The 24893-nt window shown below is 44.4% G+C and overlaps 1 protein-coding gene across 2 annotated transcripts; it reads right to left on the bottom strand.

Annotated features, from left to right (window-relative positions):
- Nucleotides 1–767: 767 nt before the first annotated feature.
- On the bottom strand, nt 768–23152 carry NLRP9 (NLR family pyrin domain containing 9). 2 transcript variants are annotated; one of them, XM_019819093.3, is made up of 10 exons: nt 23105–23152; nt 22001–22353; nt 15019–16579; nt 12836–12997; nt 11710–11877; nt 8463–8633; nt 4516–4686; nt 2939–3109; nt 2307–2477; nt 768–1363 (listed from the first exon to the last, which is right to left on the bottom strand). In XM_019819093.3, the coding sequence occupies exons 2-10, from the start codon at nt 22278–22280 to the stop codon at nt 1231–1233; spliced, it is 2988 nt and encodes a 995-aa protein (XP_019674652.3). In that variant the 5' UTR covers nt 22281–22353; nt 23105–23152; the 3' UTR covers nt 768–1230. The 2 variants fall into 2 exon arrangements, with proteins under 2 accessions (XP_019674652.3, XP_044902659.1); XM_045046724.1 differs by having other exon boundaries at nt 768–1461.
- Nucleotides 23153–24893: the final 1741 nt, after the last annotated feature.

The following is a 24893-nucleotide window of genomic DNA, read 5'->3' on the forward strand; positions in this document are numbered from 1 at the left end:
TCACTCTCTCAAAAATAAATAAATGAAAAAAAAATTTTTTAATAAATTTGAAAAAAATTAAAAATAAATAAATTTTTAATATTCAACCAAAATTGAGTTCTATATAGGGTCAATAAGGCATGAATAATTTATGGTAGAGGCGACAGAAAACTAGGCCATATTTAATTAAGCAATGTATTTATGTATATTTGAAAAAGAAAACATTGAATTAAAGTCTGTAGATGCAAGTGAAAAAAAGAATACTGAATTTTCTTTTATGTTTATTATTTACTTTGAGAGGGAGGGAGAGGGTCAGAGAGAGAGAGGGAGAGAGAGAATCCCAATCAGGTTCCACACTGTCAGTGCAGAGCCTGACACAGGGCTAGATCTCATGAACCGTGAGATCATGACCTGAGCTAAAATCAAGAGTCAGATTAACAAACTGAGTCACCCAGGCGCCTGAAGAATACTGAATTTTTTTAAAAAGCTGTTGGAGTAGCATATTCTAAAGGATATGTAGAGGGGCACCTGAGTGGCTCAGTCAGTTGAGCATCCAACCTCAACTCAGGTCATGATCTCACAGTTCATGAGTTCAAGCCCCACATCAGGCTTGCTGTTGTCAACCTGTCAGCACAGAGCCCACTTCAGATCCTCTGTTCCCCTCTCTCTGCCCTTCCCCTGCTTGCACTCTCCCAAAAAATAAAGAAATATTTGAAAAAATAAAAATAAAAGATAAGTCAAGATTTGGAAATGTATTTTTATTATTTGACCACAAAACTGATCAAATCTCAATTTGTACAAACTAAAAATGGAAAGTTTGGGTGGATGCTGGATGTAGGGACAGCAAATAAAACCTAAAATCTATAGACACATTCTACCATCACTTCTAAGTCAAAATTGTCAGAGGATTATGGTTCCTTCAAATCCAAGCGCCTACCTCCATCCCAAGACACCCACTAAGAAAATAAAGTCATGCTTTCCAAAGTGTTTATCCATTTAATGTATTCCTCTAAATACTGCAAGGGAGGGTGGGAATTTTAAGGATGGGGGTGGGGACTTAGGCACAGTTGACACTTATAAACTGAGTCACATTCCACTGTCACATCGCTAGGACGCTGTAAAGGGACAGGTCTGAAATCACAGCCCCCACAGCCATGAGTTACAGTTTATAGGACAGGGTATGTCAGGATGAGAACACCCACTGTGACTAAGGAGAAGCCTTTGTGAGACATTTACTTGAGGTGTTCCCCATCAAGAGAGCACACCCCTGACCCTGTACTCTTCATTGACCCAAAGTTGGTGGGAAATGGTCAGGTGGGGATTTTTCTCTTCCACAGCAGTCAGTAGCATCTGAGTCTCCTCATCAAATGCAGATTTGTCCAGCCTGGGAAAATGGAAACCACATTTTCTTGACTTCATGCATCATCGTTTGCCTCTCTACATCCCAGTGCTGCTTCCCAATCCATTCTTTCCTAGAAGTGACTGGGAAAATCATTGTGAATGAGTGGAGAAAGGGTAGGAAGGTGCAGAACGGGGTTGTGAATCATTCTGTTCCTCATCAGCATATCATCCAGGGGCCTGGAATATGGAGGGGACCCAAATATTCATTCTACAGATGCCAAATACATACACTGTACATGCAAATATCATGTTCAGAATAACACTGACTGCTACTCTTCTAAGAAAGTGCTTCTGGGTCAAAACTGCTCAGCCCTTTATAGACCCATCTGTCATGTCCACGATGAGGTTACATCTTTACGGGCAATACAAGGCAGGAGATGGTGTTTATAGGAAGGTAGCAGTTCTTACCTGGGCAGTTTTGCCTCTCAGAGGACATGTGACAAGGTCAGGAGACATTTATGTTTTACTTCAGGGAACGGATGTCATAGCTATTCTTTTTTCATTAATTATTAATTTTCAAATTATTATTTTATTGAGATACGATGGATACATAACATTGGATAAGCTTAAAATGTACAACGTTGGTTTGATACATCTATATATTGCCAACTTAGTGTTAGCAACATCCATCATGTCACATTATTATAATTTCCTTTTTTGTGGTGAGAACAATTAAAATCGTGGCTCTCAGCAACCTCAACGTTTCCACTTTTTATCATCATGACCAGAGAAAGGTGCTACGGGCACGTAATGGGCAGGAAGAGGCCAGAGACACTGCTTAACATCCTGCAATGCACAGGATACCCCCATAGCAAAGAACCCTCCAACCCAAATGTCAGTCACGCCAAGAGTGAGAAAAACCTACCGTAGACTAACCTCACTCACTCTGAGGTGTCTCACCAACAAGGGAAATGGCGTCCACTCACCCAAGCCGCTGCAGGGTGCAGTCCAGGTGGCACATGGCTTCACAAAGCACCACTGCCCCATCATGGTCCAAGCTAATCCAGTCCAGGTTCAGGTTCCTCAGTGATTTGCAGCCAGTGAGGGCCGAGGCCAGGGCCTCACAACAGGCAGTGGTGAGGTGACATATTTCCAGCCTGCAACAGGGAAACACAGCAGCTTTGGCAGGCCAGAAGGCACACCACTGTGAGATGCCAATTCCACGCCTCTGAGCAGGAAACTTTAGAGTCTAGACCACTGGTTCTCAACCAGGGCCATTGTGTCCCCTGGGGGACATGTGGCAACATGTGAAGACATCTGACACACCTGGACAGTGCTGCTGGCATCTCTCAGGTAGAAAGAAGCCAGGGATACAGCTGAACATCATACAGTGAACAGGACAGCCCCTTCCCCACCACAGCAAAGAACTACTCAGTCCCAAATGTCAATGGAGCCAAAGTTGAGTAAGCCCTGGCTTCACAGTATGGCATTTTGCTAATCAGATCATTCCAGACACACATGGTTTTAAACCTGCTTCCCCTAAGTACCACTAATCCTCCAGCCTTTCTTATTCTTGGAATGGGCAAGACTTCTCATAAAGATAATCAGTGACGCTCACCCAAGAGTCTCTACTTTACAGTTCGGATGCTTCAGAGCTTCACATAATTCCTTGACTCCGGCGTCTTGTATGTCATTGCTCCCTAGTTTCAGGGTCTTTAGTTTTTCATTGCAAACAAGAACAGCAGAGAGGTGCTTGCAACAAAGAGGAGTAAGGTAACAATCCGACAACCTGGGGAGAAAATACACACCAAGAGATACAATCATGAGGTCCCATCTTGCACAGCTTAGCTTATTTTCAATTATGCATATGAAGGAAGATGTCCCCGAGTATTTCTGAGATGACGATGGTGATGTTTCCTCCGCCTTCCTGCCCAACATGCTGGGCTGTGATTCTGCTGCCTGTCTCTGCTCTCCCAGGGCCTCTGTACCTGTTCTTGCTGGTTGAATGCTCCAGCCCAAGTATCAGTGGGGTTACTCCCTCACTGCCTTCAACTCCCTGCACTAACATCACCTTTGGTGAGGACCTTTCTCACTATTTTATATAGCATCATGTCCCCAGTCTCTGTCCTACCTCCAAGCTCTCCACAGTATTTATCACCCACAACATATGTATACATATGTTCATAAGTCTTATATAATGTATGCATATATTCATAAGTCTGTATGGACACATACACACGTATGGACATACCTAGACATACATATGTTATATATATATGTGTGTGTGTATGTATGTATGTATCTGTCTGATATATGTGTGTATGTGTTTCTGTGGTTCTCAAGCAGGAATGATTTTTGTCCTTGCCTCCTGCCCCAGGGGACTTTGGGCAATGTCCACAAACAATGTTGGTCTGCCATACTGGGAAAGAGGGTATAACAGCATCTAGTGGGTAGAAGCCAGAGATGGTGCTAAACATCCTATAAAAGATCCTACAGGACAGCTGGTCCCCACAATAAAGAATGATGCAGGTCAAATGTCATAGTGCTAAGATTGATAAACCATGATATATACACACATACTTGCAGCCCACACTCATGTGTGTGTGTGTGTGTGTGTGAGAGAGAGAGAGAGAGAGAGAGAGAGAGAGAGAGAGAGAGACCCCATAAAATTGACTTCCATGGAAACAGAGATATTAGAGTGTTTCGTTTACTAATTCATCATCTTATCTACCCAGAAGAGTTTCCAGTGCCTAGTAGAAGCAATAATGCTATGCCTCCTGCCATCATTTATCGATTGTTTATTTTGGGTAAGCCATTGGTAATAGTTCTTTATGTGCACTATTCCCGCTGGTCACCTCAATTCTTTGACATGGGAAACATAATTATCCTCACGTCACACTGGAGGAGAGGTGAGGCATCCTCACATGTTCATTGGCTAGCCTAAGGCACAGGGGATTCCATTTCTGGCCTTCCTGAGGCCAGAGACCCAACTCCAGAGCAGTGTGTCCTACCCAAGACCTGTCAAGCTCTTTGGTCAAGACACACGTGAGTACCACTGGACACCCCTGCAAGTATCAGGCAGGGCCTTGCTTTTTTCAGCAAACCCTGTGATGTTCCCCCTTCCTGTTTCCTTTCCAGGGTGCTGATATCCAAAAAGGATACTCTGACATTCATGCAAATCATAGCCAGACCTACCACAGCTGCTCGATGTTGCAATTTGGATGCTTCAGTGCCTCACAAAGAGATGCCACTCCACTATCTTCCAGGAGATTTGACTCCAGATCGAGCACGGACAGGGATGTGTTGTACACAAGGGCTTGGGAGAGGTAGTCGCAGGCCACAGAGGTGAGGCCACAGCACATCAGCCTGCAAAGACACACACACACACACACACACACACACACACACACACACACACACATTCAACTTGTCAAACCACTCAGGCTCCAACTGGTAACCTTTTCATGAAGCCACATGCAAGTTAGTCCTCATACTCCAGAGTCACTTGAGAAAAGTAAGAGAATTAGAACACCCAACAGCTGCACAAACACAGAAGCAAGAATGTGGGATCTGGAATAGGGCGTCCCAAACTGGGCAACAGAATCTCAGATTCCAGCTTCAAGTCAGGTCACCACCGGCTAGGTGACCTTAGCCAAAGTCATCCCTTCTAGGGACTTGTTGTGCTTATCATGTGGTGGAATGTGCTGGATGACATCGTATTTAAGATGATTTCTCTGGTTATACCCACTGTTGGAAATTTGGAAAGCAGCGGGAAGCGTAAGACACCAGCAGCTCACGAGTGAATGTTACCCCTGGATGTAGTGAATTTAGTTGCTATTATGTTTGACATGTTTTGTTTTGTTTTTAATTAGCGGTCAACATGGAAGAACCAAGAGATTTCACAGGGAATTTCCTACCTCTACCTCCCACAGACAAGCCAGCTACCTGAAACTCTGTGGCAGGTGGTCACGCAGCAAAAGACACACGGGGGGGGGGGACAGAAACTCCCATGTGGCAGGGGCAGGCACTGTCCAACTCACCAGCACCTCCACCCAGCCCCTCACTCACTCTGGTTGTTTGCCTGGGCTTCAGGGGACCCCTGAGCACGACCTCTGGCAGGAAGCAAGCACAAGTCTCTGATAAACAAACACTGCTCATCTATGATGGATTTTTCTTCCCATCTTCTCGTGTTTAAGATCAGCCAATGGTTGGGGCGCCTGGGTGGTGCAGTTGGTTAAGCGTCCGACTTCAGCCAGGTCACGATCTCGCGGTCCGTGAGTTTGAGCCCCGCGTCAGGGTCTGGGCTGATGGCTCGGAGCCTGGAGCCTGTTTCTGATTCTGTGTCTCCCTCTCTCTCTGCCCCTCCCCCGTTCGTGCTCTGTCTCTCTGTGTCCCAAAAATAAATAAACGTTGAAAAAAAAATTTTAAAAAAAAGATCAGCCAATGGCACGTACTTCATACTTTTTTCAATGAAATAAGTATTTTGAATTTTGAAACTTCACTGATATGTATTTTGAAAATTCATTAATACGTTAATGGTTGCATAAGATAATCTCCAGTGGCTTCACTACTGTATATATTTCCCAAATATCTCCACTTGTATTCTTTATACTTTCTGCCATTTTAAGTTATATTGAATTACTACCTTGCCTCAAATTTTTTTTAATGCTTTTTTAAGGCTTACTATTAAGACTTTTCATTTCACTTTATTTGCTAACATACTTTGCAAAAAACCTCAACAAATTAATACTCCCAATTATTGTATAAATTTGTCCATTTGGCAGAATCCTGGCCAAGTGGAATATATTTTAAATTTTTGAGCATTTGTTATAAAGAGCATTATTTTGTTCAACATTTTTACTTTTAAAATTGCTAGTGACATTTGTACATGTTCAGCAGTCTTTCATTAAAAAAGTTTTTTTTTATTGAAGTATAATTAACATACAGGGTTATAATAGCCTCAGATGTACAATAAAATGATTCAACAATTCTGTATATTAATTACTTAGTGAGCATCACGGTAAATGTATTCTTCATCCCCATCACATAATTCATTATTTCACCCATCCCGCCACCTACCTCCCTTCTGGCAACAACCAATTTGTTCCCAGTATTTAAGAATCTGGGGGCACCTGGGTGGCTCAGTCAGTTAAGCGTCCAACCTTGGCTCAGGTCATAAATTCATGGTTTGTGAATTCAAGTGCTCTGTCGGGCTCTGTGCTAACAGCTCAGAGCCTGGAGCCTGCTTTGGATTCTGTGTCTCCCTCTCTGCCCCTTCTCTACTCACTTGTGTGCATGCTCTCACTCTTTCTCAAAAATAAACAAATATTTTTTTAAGAGTCTGGCATTTTCTCGGGGCGCCTGGGTGGCGCAGTCGGTTAAGCGTCCGACTTCAGCCAGGTCACGATCTCACGGTCCGTGAGTTCGAGCCCCGCGTCGGGCTCTGGGCTGATGGCTCGGAGCCTGGAGCCTGTTTCCGATTCTGTGTCTCCCTCTCTCTCTGCCCCTCCCCCGTTCATGCTCTGTCTCTCTCTGTCTCAAAAATAAATAAACATTAAAAAAAAAAAGAGTCTGGCATTTCTCTCTTTTTTCATTCGTTTGTTTGCTTTGTTTCTTAACTTCCACTTTTTCTTTCTTAAATAGGCTTCACGCTCAGCATGGAGCCCAGCACAGGGCCTGAACTCACAACCCTGAGATCAAGACCAGAGCTGAGATCCAAAGTCAGATGCTCAATCAAATGAGCCACCCAGATGACCCAAATTCCACCTATTTTTAAGGAATACTGATTATGGTGTAAAAACAAACAAATAAACAAACAAAAAAACCGTGTTAAGTGATGGATCTTGAAGAACCCTTTAGAAAAATACAGCCCATTTGAGAGGCACCTGGGTGGCTCAGTCTGTTAAGCATCGGACTTTGGCTCAGGTCATGACCTCACAGTTTGTGAGTTCGAGCCCTGCATTGGGCTCTGCGCCAATAGTTTAGGGCCTGGAGCCTACTTCAGATTCTGTGTCTCCCTCTCTCTCTGCCCCTCCCCCACTCACACTCTGTCTCTGTCTGTCTCTCTCTTGAGAATAAATAAACATTAAAAAAAATTTTTTTAAGAAAGAAAAATACAGCCCATTTTAATTGCTGGTCATCAAATACATGTTAATTCTATTCATTGTATAACATCAGCTACTTATTTCATAGCCAAATCTTTCCACCTTCCAATATGTCATTTCTTTCATACCCCCGATGGTTTTTCATTCTAATCTTTATAGATCAAAGTTGGGGGGGGGGGGTTCTTTCTTTCTTTCATGGTTTGGTTTTAGTGTTTAATGTTCCTGGAACATATTTCACTGTTGATTTTCCTATACAGTCTAGAATGTCATCTCAGTGGTAGTATTCTTTCCCTTTCCTGTCTTAGATGCCACTGTGGGTGTGTGTGTGTGTGTGTGTGTGTGTGTGTGTGTGTGTGTGAGATGCACAGGCCTATGTGCACACATACATGCATGTGTGTACACACACAACACAGCTGTTTCTGGGTTGCTCATGCACACCCACGGATTTGACGTTCTTGCACCTGCCCCCACGTGGAAGCACCACGACATTCCACCTGATTTAACACTAAGTTTCCCATGTGGCCTCACTGGGCAAACAGGGGTCCCACTCTACCGCTGCCCTGGCCAACTGCCCACCACAGAGGAAGCACTCCACTGTGCATATTTGCAGCATGAGAGAAATGGCAGCTCTGGAGGGCCGCAGTAATAACCTAGAACGTGCAAACCTTGCTCCTAAAACGGACCAAATGAATGCCTTGTCTTAGATGTTTACACACTCCCTCTCCCCAGCACCAATTGTATCTAAGGCATGGTCCTTGTTCACAATAACCAGGATCTACTGGGCTCTCAAGTAGACACGAGGTACCTAAGGGTGGGTCTCCAACTCTCAAATTCAACCTCATGGTGCCGCTATGGAGGAGGTGTTGTACTAGCTCCATTTTACTGACAGGGCAACTGAGGCATGGAGAGGCAGGTCTGACTATAGACTCTGCGTTCTGCAGTCTCCCTCAGTGAGCAGTTGATTGCCTCCACTATTGATGGGTCCACATGTACACGTCCACAGTCTCCCCAGAGCCCACTTTCCCCAGATGGACTCACAGCAGTGTCTCCAGGGCACAGTCTGGGTGCTTCAGGGCATCACACAGCATCAGCACGCCTTCATTCCTCAGAGGGTTTTCCACCAGGGAGAGAAGCTTCAGATTCTTGTTGCAGACCAGGACCGAGGCAATATCGTCGCAAGCTTTTGCTGTGATGTCACACCTCCCCAACCTGCATGTGAGACACATGTTGCAGGATGTGACCACAGGCTTTGAGCAGCCATGGACCATATCCCAGCTTCCAGTCTTACACCAGCAAATCCACCATCTACATTCCAGACTTGAAAAGCACAAATGTGGCAGGACCCCTGCTTGGCTCAGTCGGTTAAGCATCCGACTTTGACTCAGGTCATGATCTCACTGTTCATGAGTTCGAGCCCCACATGGGGCCCTGTGCTGATAGCTCAGAGTCTGCAGGCTGCTTCAGATTCTGTGTCTCCCTCTCTCTCTCCCCCTCCCCAATCAAATTCTGTGTGTCTCTCTCTCAAAAATAAAGAAGTATTTAAAATTTTTTTTTAATAAAATAAAAATAAAAGCACAAGTGTAATTACATGACTCTATTTATTTATCCCTATTGCTTTCCACTGAAGTTAGGAAAAAAATCTGGAAACAATCAGCAAAACTAAAAGGCAACCAATGAAATGGGAGAAGATATTTGCAAATAACAGATCAGATAAAGGGTTAGCATCCAAAATCTAAAAAGAACTTATCAAACTCAACACCCAAAAAACAAATAATCCAGTGAAGAAATGGACAAAAGACATGAAGAGACACTTCTCCAAAGACGACATCCAGATGGGCAACCAACACATGAAAAACTGCTCAACATCACTCATCATCAGGGAAATACAAATCAAAATCGCATTGAGATACCACCTCACACCTGTCAGAATGCCTAACATTAACAACTCAGACAACAACAGATGTTGGTGAGGATGCAGAGAAAGAGGATCTCTTTTCCAAGAGAATGCAAGGGAATGCAAACTGGTGCAGCCACTCTGAAAAACAGAATGGAGGTTCCTCAAAAAATTAAAAATAGAACTACCCTATGACCCAGCAATTGCACTACTAGGTATTTACCCAAGGGATACAGAAATGTTGTTTCAGAGGGACACACGCACCCCAATGTTTTTATCAACACCATCAACAATAGCCAAAGTATGGAAAGAGTCCAAATGTCCATCAATGGATGAATGGATAAAGAAGATGTGGTATATATATACAATGGAGTATTACTCAGCAATCAATAAGAGTGAAATCTTGCCATTTGCAACTACATGGACGGAACTGGAGGGTATTATGCTAAGCGAAATTAGTCAGTCAGAGAAAGACAAACATCATATGAATTCACTCATATGAGGACTTTAAGACACAGAACAGATGAACATAAGGGAAGGGAAGCAAAAATAATACTGAAAGAGGGAGGGGGACAAAACAGAAGAGACTCTCAAATATGGAGAACAAACAGAGGGTTACTGAGGGGTTGTGGGAGGGAGGATGGGCTAAATGGTTAAGGGGCATTAAGGAATCTACTCCTGAAATTGTTGTTGTACTATATGCTAACTAATTTGGATGTAAATTAAAAAAAAAAAAATCAGAGCCAGTGGTTCTCAACAGGGCCATGATTTTTTACCCCAGGGGGACATTTGTCAGTGTCTGGAGAAATTGTTGGTTCTCACAACTAGGGAGAGGGGTGCTACTAGCATCTAGTAGATGCTAGTATGGAGGCCAGGGATACTGTTCAACATCCTACATTGCTGTGGACAGCCCCTCCCCCCACAGCAAAGAATGATCTGGAGCTCAATAAATCTGATTATCTGTCAATAGTTCTAAGGTTGAGAAGCCCTGGTCTGAGCCTTAATGCAGGTGAAAAGAGCATCTTGTGGGGGCACCTGGTTGGCTCAATTGGTGGAGAATGCAGTTGTTGATCTCAGGGTTGTGAATTCAAGCCCCCTGGTGGGTGTAGAGATGACTTAAAAATAAAAAAATATTTTTTTAAAAATAGGACATACCATAGGCTAGAGCAGCTTTCTCAATCTCAGCACTATTGACATTTTGAACTTGAAAATTCTTTGTTGTGAGACCTGTCCTGGATGTTATTAGATGCTAAGAGTAGCACCCCTGACCTCCACCCACTACATGCCTATAGCATCCTTCCAAGGCAATGATGATCATTAAAAATGTCCAGATGCTGACATTTCCTAAGAGAAAAAACTGCCCTCTGTTGAGAACTAATGGTCTGGGGGGAACCTGATTTGGGGGACCTCCCACCCCTAATACCAAACTGAAGTCAAGATTACAAATGGTCTGCCCCAAAGAGGCAAAGTTTCCCTCAGTAAATGTCTACAAATGACCCCTGGTTTCCTAGATCTGCTCCCCAATTCTTATGCTAATGTGGAATATTAAAACCCTGTGCAAATGGCCTAACATGAAATGGAGCAAAATACTCAGGAATTTTCTAAGTTCCCCATCACTAGAGAGAGCTAGAGTAGAAAAAAAAAAGTCATGATATGGAAAGAGTTCAAATGAGGAAAAGGATCTACAGAAAGCCTGTGTGTTCAAACAACTCATGCACGGAATGCACCTCTCTCTCCTGATGGATCTCAACCAAGTTACAGTTAACCAAGTAAGTGTATGTGAATCTGTCAATTACATTTGCAACTTTTCCAGCAAAGAAGAGACTCTGAAGCAGGGGAGAGAAGAGCATATTCTCCAGGTGGGTTTAATGAGTTGGTTCTCAATTACACCCCCCTTTTTCTTTCTGCTAAAAAAGTGGATTGATCCTGTCTAGAAACCACCCAACTATGGTAGGTAGGGGCATCCCAGATAATTTTCAAGAGGAAGAAATGAGGCAAAATGCTTTCCCTCTGGCTTCCATGTTGTCACCTACCAGATTGACATAAGTACACTTGTGGTCATTGATATGATTTCTCATTTTAAGTGTCTATGAACATCTTCAGGGGGAAAAAATGGAGTTTTGGTTTTGGCACAGGTGGTTGACGACAGAACCAAGAAGAGGAACGTAAGGTGTCCGCAAGAAGTAATCCAAATGACTACCAAAGGAGGGAAAGCTGTAACAAGCCTTCTGGGAGGTCTGAAGATCGCTCTTCTGAGGTCTGGAGAGGCTGAGATGGGAAATTTACCATGTAAGAGACAAAAGACTGATGCAGGAAAGAAATGGGCACATTCCACGGAAAATTTCATGCTGGACAAGAAACATCACTGTGTGCGGACAAGCCAAGACTCACATCAGCTGTTCCACGATGCACACGGGGTGCTTCAGCGTCTCACACAGCTGCCTGACGTTCATAAGGGAGAGTCTAGTGCCATGCAGGTTCAGGCATTTCAGATAAGGGTTGTGAAGAATGGCCTCAAAGAAGTCTGGGCCATTTCCAACATAAGATGCAAAATTATACCTAGAAAAAATGTAGAAACTCATGCAGCAGAGTCCAAGCACAAAGGAAGATACGTCTTACACAATTCCTCCCACCTGTCTACCATGCTTAGGCTCACAACACTGTTTGTAGATATCCCGTTACTGCCACCTGTAAATTCTCTCTACCCAGGGTTTTCAGACAGCAGACAAACACAGAGGCTCAGCTGCTCGGTTCTCTCCTTTCTTGCTAGTCCCTGCATGCCCACACACCACCGTCCATACTGGAAGGGAGTGAACCAAACTCATCCCATATTAAATTCTAAGCACCGTCAGGATGGGGACATGATGCTTGTGCATCTTTGCACCCACAGGTCCAGGCCGGAGCTTGACATACAACGGGGATGCACGTATTTGAGTTAACTCTCCAAGAACCATGTTTCCCAAGGAAAGGATCCATTCGTTTAAAAACTAAGGTTTTGGGGCGCCTGGGTGGCTCAGTCAGTTAAGTGTCTGACTTCAGTTCAGGTCATGATCTCGCTGTCCATGAGTTCAAGCCCCACATCGGGCTCTGTGCTGACAGCTCAGAGCCTGGAGCCTACTTGTAATTAATTCTGTGTCTCCCTCTCTCTCTCTCTCTGCGCCCTCCACTCACTCACGGTCTCTCTCTCTCTCTCTCTCTCTCTCTCAAGTAAATAAACATTAAAAAAAGAAGGAGGAACCAATGGTGGCCACCCACCCCAGAAAACAAAGCACTTCCCCATTTGTGCATAGAAACTGACCTATAGTGGCTGGGGACCTACGCTGTTGACCATGTTCAATCCTAAAGTCCCCCAGTTTGCTCACAGTTGCTTCTTGTCAATAAAATATTGTTATCAAGGAAAGTGCTCCCCAAATTTTTCTTGAGCCATTGGATTGCAGCTCTGTGCATTGGTATTTCCCAAAAACTCCAGAGTAGAAAGGACGAAACTCAGTTGTTTACAGGTCAACATCCAACCTACCCGAACTTTTGGAGTTTACAAACAGGATGAGCCAGGGCTTTCCAGAGAATTTCCAGGGAGGGCTCGTCAAACATACAATTGTCCAGATCTAACATCTGAAAGTTCTTGTTGGCCGTGAACACAGAACAAAGGTCCTTCCAGAAGGAGAGCTTCTCCTCGTCACTGTGGGAGAACAAAGACCATGCCTCTCCAGTGGCTCAGTGCAACTCAACACATTCTCAGAACAGGCAGAACACCATCCCCAGAGCCTCCAAAGCTCCCCAAAAGACACCCGGGCCTGAACAAGGAGAGGGAAGGCCAGGTTGGCTGAGTTAACAGGTCAAGTGGCTAAGGAAAGGACCCTGAGGCCAGAGCAATGGGAATCAAACCCCATTTGAACCACTTATTAGCTAAATGACCCTAGACAAGCTATTCAGTCTTATTCAGCCTCCTTTTCTTAGGCAACAATACCTGACTGTTGTATGAATGAAGGTTGAGATTTGGTGACCCATCAGTAAAACAGGAAACTACATCCAAAAATATGAACATAAGGGTACAAAATAAAGCCATGGAGATGTAATGTACAGCATGGGTGTGACTACACTTAATAATACTGTATTACATTTTTAGAAGTTGCTAAGAGAGCAGATCTTAAAAGTTCTCATCATGGGGCACCTGGCTGGCTCATTCCATAGAGTGTGCAACTCTTGACCTTGGGGTGGTGAGTTTGAGCCCCATGTGAGGTGTAGAGTTCACTTTTAAAAAGTGCACCTGGGCACCTGGGTGGCACAGTAGGTTAAGCGTCTCTTAGTTTCAGCTCAATCATGATCTCAAGGTTGGGGAGTCCAAGCCCCGCATTGGGCTTTGTGCTGACAGTGCAGAACCTGCTTGGGATTCTCTCTCTCTCCTCTCTCTCTCAAAAATAAATAAACTTTAAAAAATAAAAATAAGAGTAAGTTGTGCCTAGATGGCTCAGTCAGTTAAGCATCCAACTTCAGCTCAGGTTATGATCTCAGAGTTCACAGGTTCAAGCCCCACATCAGGCTCTGTGCTGACAGCTTGGAGCCTGGAGCCTTCTTCAGATTCTGTGTCTCCCTCTCTCTCTGTCCCTCCCCTGCTCTCACTCTTGCTCTCTCTCTCAAAAATAGATAAATATTTTTTTATTTATTGTTTAAAAAATAAGAAATTTAAAAATTAAAAAGTTCTCATCACAAGAAAAATTTTTGTAACTATGTGTGGTGACAGCTGTTAACTAGACATATTGAGGTGATCATTTTGCAACATAAAAAATTACTGAGGGGCACCTGATGGCTCAGTGGGTTAAGCGTCTGACTTCAGCTCAGGTCATGATCTTGTGGTTTGTAGTTCAAGCCCTGTGTCAGACTATCTGCTGTCAGTGCAGAGCCTGTTTTGGATATCTGTCACCCTCTTTCTCTGCCCCTCCCCTGCTTGTGCTCTCTCTCTCTCAAAAATAAATAAACATTTAAAATGTTTTTTAAAAAATACTGAATTATGGGGTGCCTGGGTGGCTCAGTTGGTTAAGCATCTGACTCTTGATTCAGGCTCTGGTCACGATGTTGCAGTTCATGCGTTTGAGCCCCGTGTTGGTCTCTGTGCTGACAGTGCGAGCCTGCTTGGGATTCTCTCTCCCCACCCCTCTCTCTCTCTGCCCTCCCGCCCCCAACTCTCTCTCTCTCTCTCTCAGTAAATAAATAAACTTAAAAAAAAATAAAAATAGGGGCACTTGGGTGGCGCAGTCGGTTAAGTGTCCGACTTCAACCAGGTCACGATCTCGCGGTCCGTGAGTTCGAGCCCCGCGTCAGGCTCTGGGCTGATGGCTCGGAGCCTGGAGCCTGTTTCCGATTCTGTGTCTCCCTCTCTCTCTGCCCCTCCCCCGTTCATGCTCTGTCTCTCTCTGTCCCAAAAATAAATAAAAACGTTGAAAAAAATTAAAAAAAAAAATAAATAAAAATAAAAAAATACTGAATCATGAAGTTGTTCACTTGACACTAATATAATGTTATATGTCAATTATACCTCAATTTAAAAACTAAAAACCAAAACTGTGACCATGAAAAATCTCTGATTGCAAAAGCCATGTTTTTTCAATGTAAACATCCATGGAGGACCCATTGGGAACTAAAACAAGATACAAGTATGGTGTGTGTAGGGTGGGGACAGGGGTGATTAATAGAGGGACTCACTTTGTGATGGATCCAGAGTCATCTGAAAAGACATTTTCTATAGACAGGTGAAGTTTCTGCAAATTTTGGCAATGTTTCATACAGAATGCTGATATTACCAATTCTTCAATGTTACCAATGTAAATATCAACTTCCTCGAAGAAATCCATCACTTGCCTTACAAACTCTTTCTCATGGGTCTCAAACAAACCGCTGAACAATTCCTGGAAATTCACCACAACCTGATTGGTGTCACACTGACTTAAACTTTTAAGGCACTGGGTTATTTCCTGCCTTATCTCTTTGGACAGGAGAAAGCCAAAGGATGTCTCCAGCATGTTGGTTATTTTTCCAGTTGAAACTCCAAACAAGAATGTTATCATCTGGGACAAGTGGCTCTGGACCCGACTCACACCTGCTGTCACAAGCTGGGTCACACTTCCAATGGCCGGGTCAGGATTGTCCTCGGGTTGTCTGAGCAGATAGAACATGGCGGCACAAAACTCTTGGATGCACAAATGCTTGAAGGTAAAACAGTGGCCATTCTTGAGAAGGAGTCTCATACCCACCCACATCAAGGTATCGGACTCAGATACCCCACTCCTCCTGAGGTCCCCGTGGCGAAACACAAATGTGCGCGTCCATATTCCCTCTGCAGCCAAGGTACACAGGCCTTTCAGTCGGGCTCTGCTCTGCTTGGGGGGACAGTTTTCATTTCTTGACTTGAATACGTTAATTAAAAAGGATGCATACAAAGAAGTGGTGCTTTCGGACGCAACCTCGAGGTCTTTTCCTTTCTCCAGCTGCCATTTCATACAAGTACAGACCAGCCAGCATACAAGAGGATTATGGCAGAACATACAGAGCGGGACATTGTCCCTCACAAAACTGAAGGCTTTCATGGCTTTGCTCCTCTCGCGAAAGAAATGGTAGAAATACAGCTTCCTTTCATGATGAGAGAATCCTGGGAGGACTATGTATTTTGGATGCTGCAACAGGAAATAATATCTTCTCATGCCCACTGTTCCCAATGCAACAAGAAGAGAAGACTTTGGAAGCATTTTTCTCTGCAGCAAACTCCTCACGATAATCTGCATTGGCTTCCGCTGCTTCTGGTCATCGCACAGCTGAGTCGTAATCTCCAAATCAAACTTGAGTTCCTCAAAGCCGTCCATGATGAACAGGATTCTCTCTGGCTGGGAAAAAATGTCCTCGACCGGCTCTGAAGACTGAGGCCAGTCCCTGGAGATGAGCTCCACTAAGCTGGTCTCTGCAATGGCGTTCATTTCACAGCCATTGAGGAAGAAGATAAATGCAAATCTGTCCTTCCAAAGGTTGCCCTCTGCCCATTCCAGTACGGCTTTCCTCAAAAGGGTGGTTTTGCCAATCCCTTCTGGACCTTGCAAGACCACCGTGGGTGTGGGCTCTCCAGCCTGGCTGGCAGGATATGCAGCCTTCAGGGTTTCATACTCATTCTTTGTGGTTTCTTTATAGAAATCACTGGGAACTGGAAGGCAGGTTTCTTTCTCCCATATGAGACGGAATTTTTCTCTCATGTGATTTCTGTATGGGTTTGGTTTATCTGAGTAGACAGGGGTAGAATACCAGATAGTTAAAAATGTTTTTTAAAAAGTGCACTCATTCTTTGACACCCAGAATGATCCCTAGAGATTTACTTGACCACCTGTATGAAGACTACGGTATGTCCATGGATGGCCAGGCTAATTAACTTAGTTTTTATTAGGACCATAAGCTATCTCAAATCACGTCCATGTAAGCACCTAGCCCAAACCAGAAGTCTATCTCAGAGCTACAAGGCAATATATTGTGTGAATGCTTCAGAGTCACATTCAAAATCTCCCCAGTGAAGAATCCCATAACCACTATCATTTACTGAGTGTCTGCCAGGAACCAGGGCTGAGAATGTTACTATGGTTACTATGTCTTTCATGTCAACAACCCATCGAGATTTGTTCTACTCCCACTTTACCCAAAAAAATCAGAGAGGCAGAATGTGTCTCTTGATTAATTTGTGCTAGTGAATAACTATTAGGGTCAGGTGCCTGTCGCACATCTGTCTGATTTGAAACCATAAGGTCTAAGCTATTTCTGTTCTGCCATGCTGACTGCAGGTTAATTTCAGAAACGCACCCCTGAATCATCATTCTTCCAACCCACCCTTACGATGTACCTTCCATGTTCAAGGCAACACATTACAAGAGGTTAAATAAAATGACAAATGTGGTCAAGGACCATAGCCTGCATCGGAGAAATCTACACCACAGTAGGGGAGGTTCTTCTGCATGTTTTCCAAGCAAAGGGCACTGATGGTTTTGTCCAAGGATGTAGGACTAGATAACATTCTTGGAATGTAGCAATGGCCCTTCCTCTCTCTGGGGCAAAGGAAGATTTGTTTCTAAAATCAGGTGTTTCAAGGCATGTGGGTAGCTCAGTCGGTTAAGGATCTGACTCTTTCTATGCCCCTACTCAGCAGGAAGAAGCTATGGAAGATGAGAGCTTCTACCTTCAACAACCTTAAAGATTTAAAGGTCGAGAGAGTGTAAAGCAGGCTGAGGGAAAACACAAGATAGCACTGCCCTCCCCCAGGTGGGACATAGGTGATATTCCTTGGACACTCCCAGCTACCCCAAAACAAGAAAGGACAAAAAACCAATGGTGAAACTGATAACAGTCTCCACCAGTTTACCAGAAAAAGGCAATCCCATCATAGCCTAAAGTCCAGGAACTCCCTACTGTCTCAATGTTAATGCCTTGCTAGAGAGAAAAACAACCTTAGCTTGACAACAGCTAGGCCTCCAGTAAGTCTGTAGCATGTGACAGTCTCTTTGGAAACTCCCCCTAGACTTTATCTCCCTGGACTCCATCAATAGTGCCCCCACACACACACTTATAGTGCATCTCTTCCTGCCCATGGGTCCTGTCCCCGTGCTTTAATAAAATCACCTTTTTGCACGAAAAGAAAAAAGAAGGGATCTGACTCTTGATTTCGGCTCAGGTCATGATCTCACAGTTAGTGAGTTCAAGCCCCATATCAGGCTCTGCACTGACATTGCGGAATCTGCTTGGGATTCTCTCTCTCCACCCACTCCCCTCTCTGCTCCCCCTCTGCTTGCGCTCTCTCTCTCTCTCAAAATAAACAAACTTTAAAAAGTAATAATTAAAAATGTTTTCACAATAAAAATGGATGTTTCTTTCCCCTCTGGAGAAATTTAGACATGTCTCTCACTCCCTGGAGACTTGCCAGGGTAATAAAGCTAGTGTCAGTCCCTGGAGGGCAGAGGGCAGGGCTGTCAACGGGTGTTAGGTAAGGTCGGGATGTCTGACTCTCCAGACTCCTCAACTATGTCTCAGATCTATCTAAGCCCACCTCCAAACCCTCCCTCCGCACCCACAGGGAGACTCAAAGGACAAGAAGAACTAATGTGAACATAAATCTCATTTCCTGTTATTCAGGGAGCAATGAATCTTCTAAATCCATCTGGGCTCATTCTGTCCTCACGGACCACATTTATGGACATGTGGCACGCTGGTCCAACAGCAGCTTGCTGCCTAGGAATTGCCGTGGCAATTGACAGTCCAGCCACTGCGTGATGGGTCCGCAACCCGGCAGACATGCCTTGGTTCAACTACTTTGCATCGTGAGATTTTAGGACTATTATAATCCATCTGAATCTTGGCTTACTTACCAGAATAGGAAGTCTACTCCCACAAGTAGATAAAAATCAATGAGAGAATAACATGTAAAATTGGGCAAAGCATCCTGCAACTTTGAGTTACTGTATCAAAGGTAAATTTTAAAACAATGACTTTTCCGGCAATAGCCAAAGTATGGAAAGAGCCCAAATGTCCATCAATGGATGAATGGATAAAGAAAATGTGGTGTATATGTGTGTGGTGTATATACACACACACACACATACACACACACAATGGAGTATTATTCAGCAATCAAAAAGAATGAAATCTTGCCATTTGCAAAAACATGGATGGAAGTAAAGTGGATTATGCTAAGCAAAATTAGTCACTCAGAGAAAGATACATATTATATGATTTCATTCATATGTGGGATTTAAGAAATACAACAGATGGGGCACCTGGGTGGCTCAGTCGGTTAAGCATCTGACTTCAGCTCAGGTCATGATCTCATGGTCCGTGGGTTCGAGCCCTGCGTCGGGCTCTGTGCTGACCACTCAGAGCCTGGAGCCTGTTTCAGATTCTGTGTCTCCCTCTCTCTGTGACCCTCCCCCATTCATGCTCTGTCTCTCTCTGTCTCAAAAATAAATAAACGTTAAAAAAAAAATTTTTTAAAAAGAAATACAACAGATGAACATAAGGGAAGGGAAGCAAAAATAATATAAAAACAGGGAGGAGGACAAACCATAAGAGACTCTTAAATACAGAAAACAAACTGAGGGTTGCTGGAGGAGGGGTGAGTGGGGAGATGGGCTAATTGAGTGATGGGCATTAAGGAGAGCACTTGAGGGGCGCCTGGGTGGCTCAGTCGGATGAGCATCTGGCTTCAGCTCAGGTCATGATCTCACAGTTTGTGGGTTCAAGCCCTGCATCGGGCTCTGTGCTGACGGCTCAGAGCCTGGAGCCTGCTTCGAATTCTGTGTCTCCCTCTCTCTCTGCTCCTCCCCCACTCATGCTCTGTCTCTCTCCTTCAAAAACAAATAAAAACATTTTTTAAAAATTTAAAAATAAAAAAAAGGAGGGCACTTGATGTGATGAGCACTGGGTATTATATGTAGGTAGCGAATCAATGGATTCTATTCCTGAAGTCATTATTGCACTATATATTAACTAACTTGGATGTAAATTTTAAAAAAATAAATTTTTTAAAAATGAAAAAAAATGGGGCGCCTGGGTGGCGCAGTCGGTTAAGCGTCCGACCTCAGCCAGGTCACGATCTCGCGGTCCGTGAGTTCAAGCCCCGCGTCGGGCTCTGGACTGATGGCTCGGAGCCTGGAGCCTGTTTCCGATTCTGTGTCTCCCTCTCTCTCTGCCCCTCCCCCGTTCATGCTCTGTCTCTCTCTGTCCCAAAAATAAATAAACATTGAAAAAAAAATGAAAAAAAAATTACTTGTCTGGAGGCACCTGGGTGGCTCAGTTAAGCGACTGATTCTTGGTTTTGGTTCAGGTCATGATTTCATGGTTTGTGAGTTCAAGTCCCACGAGGGGCCCTGCACTGATGGTGCGAAACCTGCTTGGGATTCTCTCTCTCCCTCTGCCCCTTCTTCGCACGTGCTGTCTCAGTCTCTCTCAAAATAAATAAATAAACTTTTTTAAAAAAAGAAATACTGGGGCGCCTGGGTGGCGCAGTCGGTTAAGCGTCCGACTTCAGCCAGGTCAGGATCTCGCGGTCCGTGAGTTCGAGCCCCACGTCAGGCTCTGGGCTGATGGCTCGGAGCCTGGAGCCTGTTTCTGATTCTGTGTCTCCCTCTCTCTCTGCCCCTCCCCCATTCATGCTCTGTCTCTCTCTGTCCCAAAAATAAATAAACGTTGAAAAAAAAAATTTTGTTTAAAGAAATACTTTTTTTTAAAAATGTCTGACATTTTGTTTCTCTTTTTTTTTTTTAAAGAGTATCCTTCCAGCAGAGGGTGTAAATGAGCCATCAATGAGTCAAAAAATAACTGATTTGGAAAAGTGACTGTTCATGTCTTCTGCCCATTTCTTCACTGGATTATTTGCTTTTCAGGCATGGAGTTTGGTGAGTTCTTTATGGATAAATTATGGCAAGAGCCTAAATGTCCATCAGCTGATGAATGGATAAAGATGTGATTTATATATACAATGGAATACTACTTGGCAATGAGAAAGAATGAAATCTGGCCATTTGCAGCAACATGGATGGAACTGAAGGGTATTATGCTAAGTGAAATAAGTCAGAGAAAGATATCACATGTTTTCATTCATATGTGGATCTTGAGAAACTTAACAGAAGACCATGGGGGAGGAAAAGGGGGGAAAAAAGTTACAGAGAGGGAGGGAGACAAACCATAAGAGACTCTTAAAGACAGAGAACAAACTGAGGGTGGATGGGGGGTGCTGGTGGGGAAGAGGGGAAAGTGGGTGAAGGGCATTGAGGAGGGCACCTGTTGGGATGAGCACTGAGTGTTGTATGGAAACCAATTTGACAAATTATATTTTTTTAAAAAATAACTGATTTGGGGGCACATGGGTGGCTCAGTTGGTTAAGCGTCCAACTTTGGCTCAGGTCATGATCTCGAGGTTCATGAGTTCAAGCCCCACGTCGGGCTCTGTGCTGACAGCTCGGAGCCTGGAGCCTGCTTCGGATTCTGTGTCTCCCTCTCTGTCTGCCCCTCCCCTGCTCACGCCCTGTCTCTCAAGTCTCTCCCTGTCTCTCAAAAATGAATAAATGTTAACAAATAAAAATAAAAAAGAATTAAAAAAAATAACTGATGTCAAGTCAGACCTGTCCCTGCTGAAAAAGTCATCTAACATGAGGAAATGCTGTTGGGACCATGGTTTTTCCATTTGTAAACCTCAGGATAGTGGTGGGAATAAAAAGATATTAGGCATCAGTAGCACTTACAGTAGTGCCGGGGACATAAGCTGTCTCTGATTATTTCCTAATGTTAGGATTCTGCCTCATCCCTGGAGCAGGTCTACTCAAAAGGACAGTCAACTACCATAATGCAACTCTATCTCAGGACACCTGGTGATGAACACCCGACCCGGAGCATCCCTCGTAAGAGCACGGGCTCAGCTCCTGACAGGAAAATAGGGAGACACCCCTTAGATGAACAGGACACTACCCGCCCACAGGCCATCACTGGCCCATGCATGGCCAGAGTTGCCTTACAATTCCATGACCTCCAAGGCTCCCTTGATCCACAATGCATTCTCAACTGATGGAGAGCAACCACTAATTTAATACTATCCCCTTCATTCTCACAAGGTTCCAGTGAACCAAGCTTCTTCCACGGGTCCCTGCCCCCTTCATCCTCTTACACTTACTTCTGATCTCTTCCTGAGCCTTTGTCCAGAGGTCACGCCGCTCAATCTGTAGAAACAGGTTCAGTGTCAGCTCCCATGCCTGCTTTCCTGGGTAGTGTTTGCCCAACAGCTTTGCTACATCTTCTCTTGAAGCCTTCTTTAACTCGGTCCATGGGATTGGCTTGAGCTCAAGTTGCAGAGGTTCTTGCTTGAGGAGTTCCTTAAATTTCCAGAACTCTTCCTTTCTGAGCTCCTCCAGGTACCACAATAAGCCAAAGTCCGAAAAAAAGGATTCAGCCATCTTGCCCTGGGGTTGTGAACTTGGAAATCTCCAGAGAGAAAAAAATTCTTCAAAGACAAGGAATAAGTAGTACCTGAGGGAGAATGATGTGATTACAGAGATAAATCTGCAGTTGAGAGTGGCTTAAAATTATTGATAATCCTGCTGGGGCACCTGGGTGGCTCAGTGGGTTAAGCATACGACTATGTCAGACTCTTGATTTCGGCTCAGGTCATGATCTCACAGTTCCTGAGATCAAGCGATGAGTCAGGCTCTGCACTGACTCCCAAGAGTCTGCTTGGGATTCTCTCTCCCGCTCTCTGCCCCGCCCCTGCTCGCTTTCTCTTTCTCAAAATAAATTAAAAACATAAAATAAAATAAACTCTGGGGCACCCAGAGTTTCCTCCCTCTTTCATAAATCCCCCTTGCTAAAATTCTGTTTTTCATATCTCTCCCCAGGTCATGTGCATCTCACAAGTCAGAACTGACAGACCAACCGAGTCTGAGAAATAGCTCTCTGGTGTTTTCCCCCTTTCTCCTTAGTTATCTGATACATGAGGTCCTCCAATTCTCCATGTCCCCGGTTACATTTTAGAAATACAGGGGGCCCCGGGTCAGCCTGAAGAGTCCCGTTCTGTCACCTAGAGTTGGGGGGGGGGGGATAGACAACTTCTCTGTGACCTAAAATGTTTGTCACATTGGTACATCCTTGCCAAAACTAGGGAACAGGGCTTGAGCATTTCTGGTACCCCTCTACCTGGCTCTTTATGCACGCCAGATCTACACTAAGTGCTGAAAGGGGGAAACGAAGGAAAAAAGAAAGATCTAGGAGAAGACGTCCTCACCCAATCTGGCCCCTGGTCCTCCTGGCTGGTCTCCATCAAAGAACAGCTGTGGAAGCCACACTAAAAGTCTGTGCCTGAACTTTGATTGGCCATAAAATCTCTCCTTCCCCATTGGCTGGCATGACTCTTGATCGCCTACACTCTGGAGGTGATGGGAAACCATTTAGGCGTGTTCTCTCCACCTCAGGTGTGAGCAATCTTCCTTCAGGCATTGCTGACGGCTGCTGACTGATGGATTTTCTGATGACACTACTAATTACATACGCCTGTATGATATAACCGCCGGGCTTTTGTGGGCAATCTTCTCCCACAGGAGCCACTCTCTCCTGATCTGAATATCTGACTTCTGCTCTCCCATCATCTTGTGCAAGTTCTTAAACTTCCACAACAGCACCTACAATGGGGAGCATCTATAGATGAGGAAACTGATGAGTATTCTCGAATAACTCGCCAGGGATGGAAAAGGCAGAAGTTAGATCTTAGGAATGTCTTTCTTTTTATTACTGTGATAAGAACACTTAAGATGACACCTGTACCCTTAACAAAGTCTTCAGTGCACAATACAGTGTTGTTAACTGTAGACACAACGTTGCACAGCATAGCCCTAGAACTCACTCATCCTGCATAACCACAAGTTTATATCCCCAGAACAGTAACACCATCCTTGCCCTTCCCCCAACCCTCAGAAACCACCAATCTACTCTGCTTCCTTGGGTCTCTTTTAGATACCCCATTCAAGTGGAATCATGCAGTGTTTGTCCTCAGTCGGTCAACCGACTGAGCCACCCAGGCGCCCCCAAAGACATCTTCTATTTGGACTTTCATAGAGGGTGTTGGCCAACCATGCTTGGAGTATCAGACTATGCTTTATTTTACGTAAACACATGACTCCAGTCTGGGTACTGAAGATCAAGTCTACCAGCCCTCCTACAGGGGAGAGTTGACTTGTAACAAAAGTGTTCCGGGGCGCCTGGGTGGCTCAGTAGGTTGTGTCCAACTTTGGCTCAGGTCATGATCTCACGGTTTGTGGGTTCGAGCCCCGCGTCAGGCTCTGTGTTGACAGCCCAGAGCCTGGAGCCTGCTTCGGATTCTGTGTCTCCCTCTCTCTCTGCCCCTCCCCCATTTGCAGTGTCTCTCAAAAAAAAAAAGCATTTTTTAAAAAGTGTGTAGATAGTCAAAGCAGATAGCCAAAGCTCTGCCAATAACAGCTCAATGAGTGAGTAAAGTCTCTCCCTCTAGCTACCTCAAGCCATCCTTTCTAGAACTCTGCAGAAGTTCGAAAGCAAAGCCATTGTTGGGTTCCAGATTCTCTCCTGTTGGCTGCTTCTGTCTTTGGGCCTCCAAAGGTTACAAAGGACGCCCCCTTCTGGTGGGAAATGCACAAACCCCTGGCCCTCCACTGGACACTCTCTCCTACCCTCACCCCTTGGGCACACCCACCATGCCTCTCTGATCTGGTTTATTTTTATTTCATCCGAGCAGAAGTTGGAATTTCCCACCCAGGCAGAGGTTATATTACTCAGACCACACCTATTAAGGGTGTGGGTGAGAACTGAGAAACTATGTCCTACCCCCATGTAACAAACTTACTTAGTTGTAAGCCCTTTTGATACCTAAAGTGATAAAATGTCTTATATTCAGATAAAGAAAATGAATAAAGCCTACTCAGAACATTCTGTAAAGCCTCGTCAGTGAACAGAATCATTTCCTCAGACATGTTTTTCTCTATGTTTGCAGAAATTTATTTTTAGAGGTTCATTAAACAAACTAGAAACTATCTGGGATGCCT

The sequence above is a fragment of the Felis catus genome, chromosome E2, assembly GCF_018350175.1.
Source record: "Felis catus isolate Fca126 chromosome E2, F.catus_Fca126_mat1.0, whole genome shotgun sequence".
Classification (NCBI taxonomy): domain Eukaryota; kingdom Metazoa; phylum Chordata; class Mammalia; order Carnivora; family Felidae; genus Felis; species Felis catus.

Bases quoted from the DNA above. Each gene is read 5' to 3' on its own strand.
- NLRP9 (XM_019819093.3), bottom strand. From the start codon at position 22,280: ATGGCTGAATCCTTTTTTTCGGACTTTGGCTTATTGTGGTACCTGGAG. The intron at 16,580-22,000 runs GTAAGTGTAAGA...CTGTCTACTCAG, and splicing joins GGCTCAGGAAGAGATCAGAA to ATAAACCAAACCCATACAGA. The intron at 11,878-12,835 runs GTAGGTTGGATG...CATTTTTTCTAG, and splicing joins TGTAAACTCCAAAAGTTCGG to GTATAATTTTGCATCTTATG.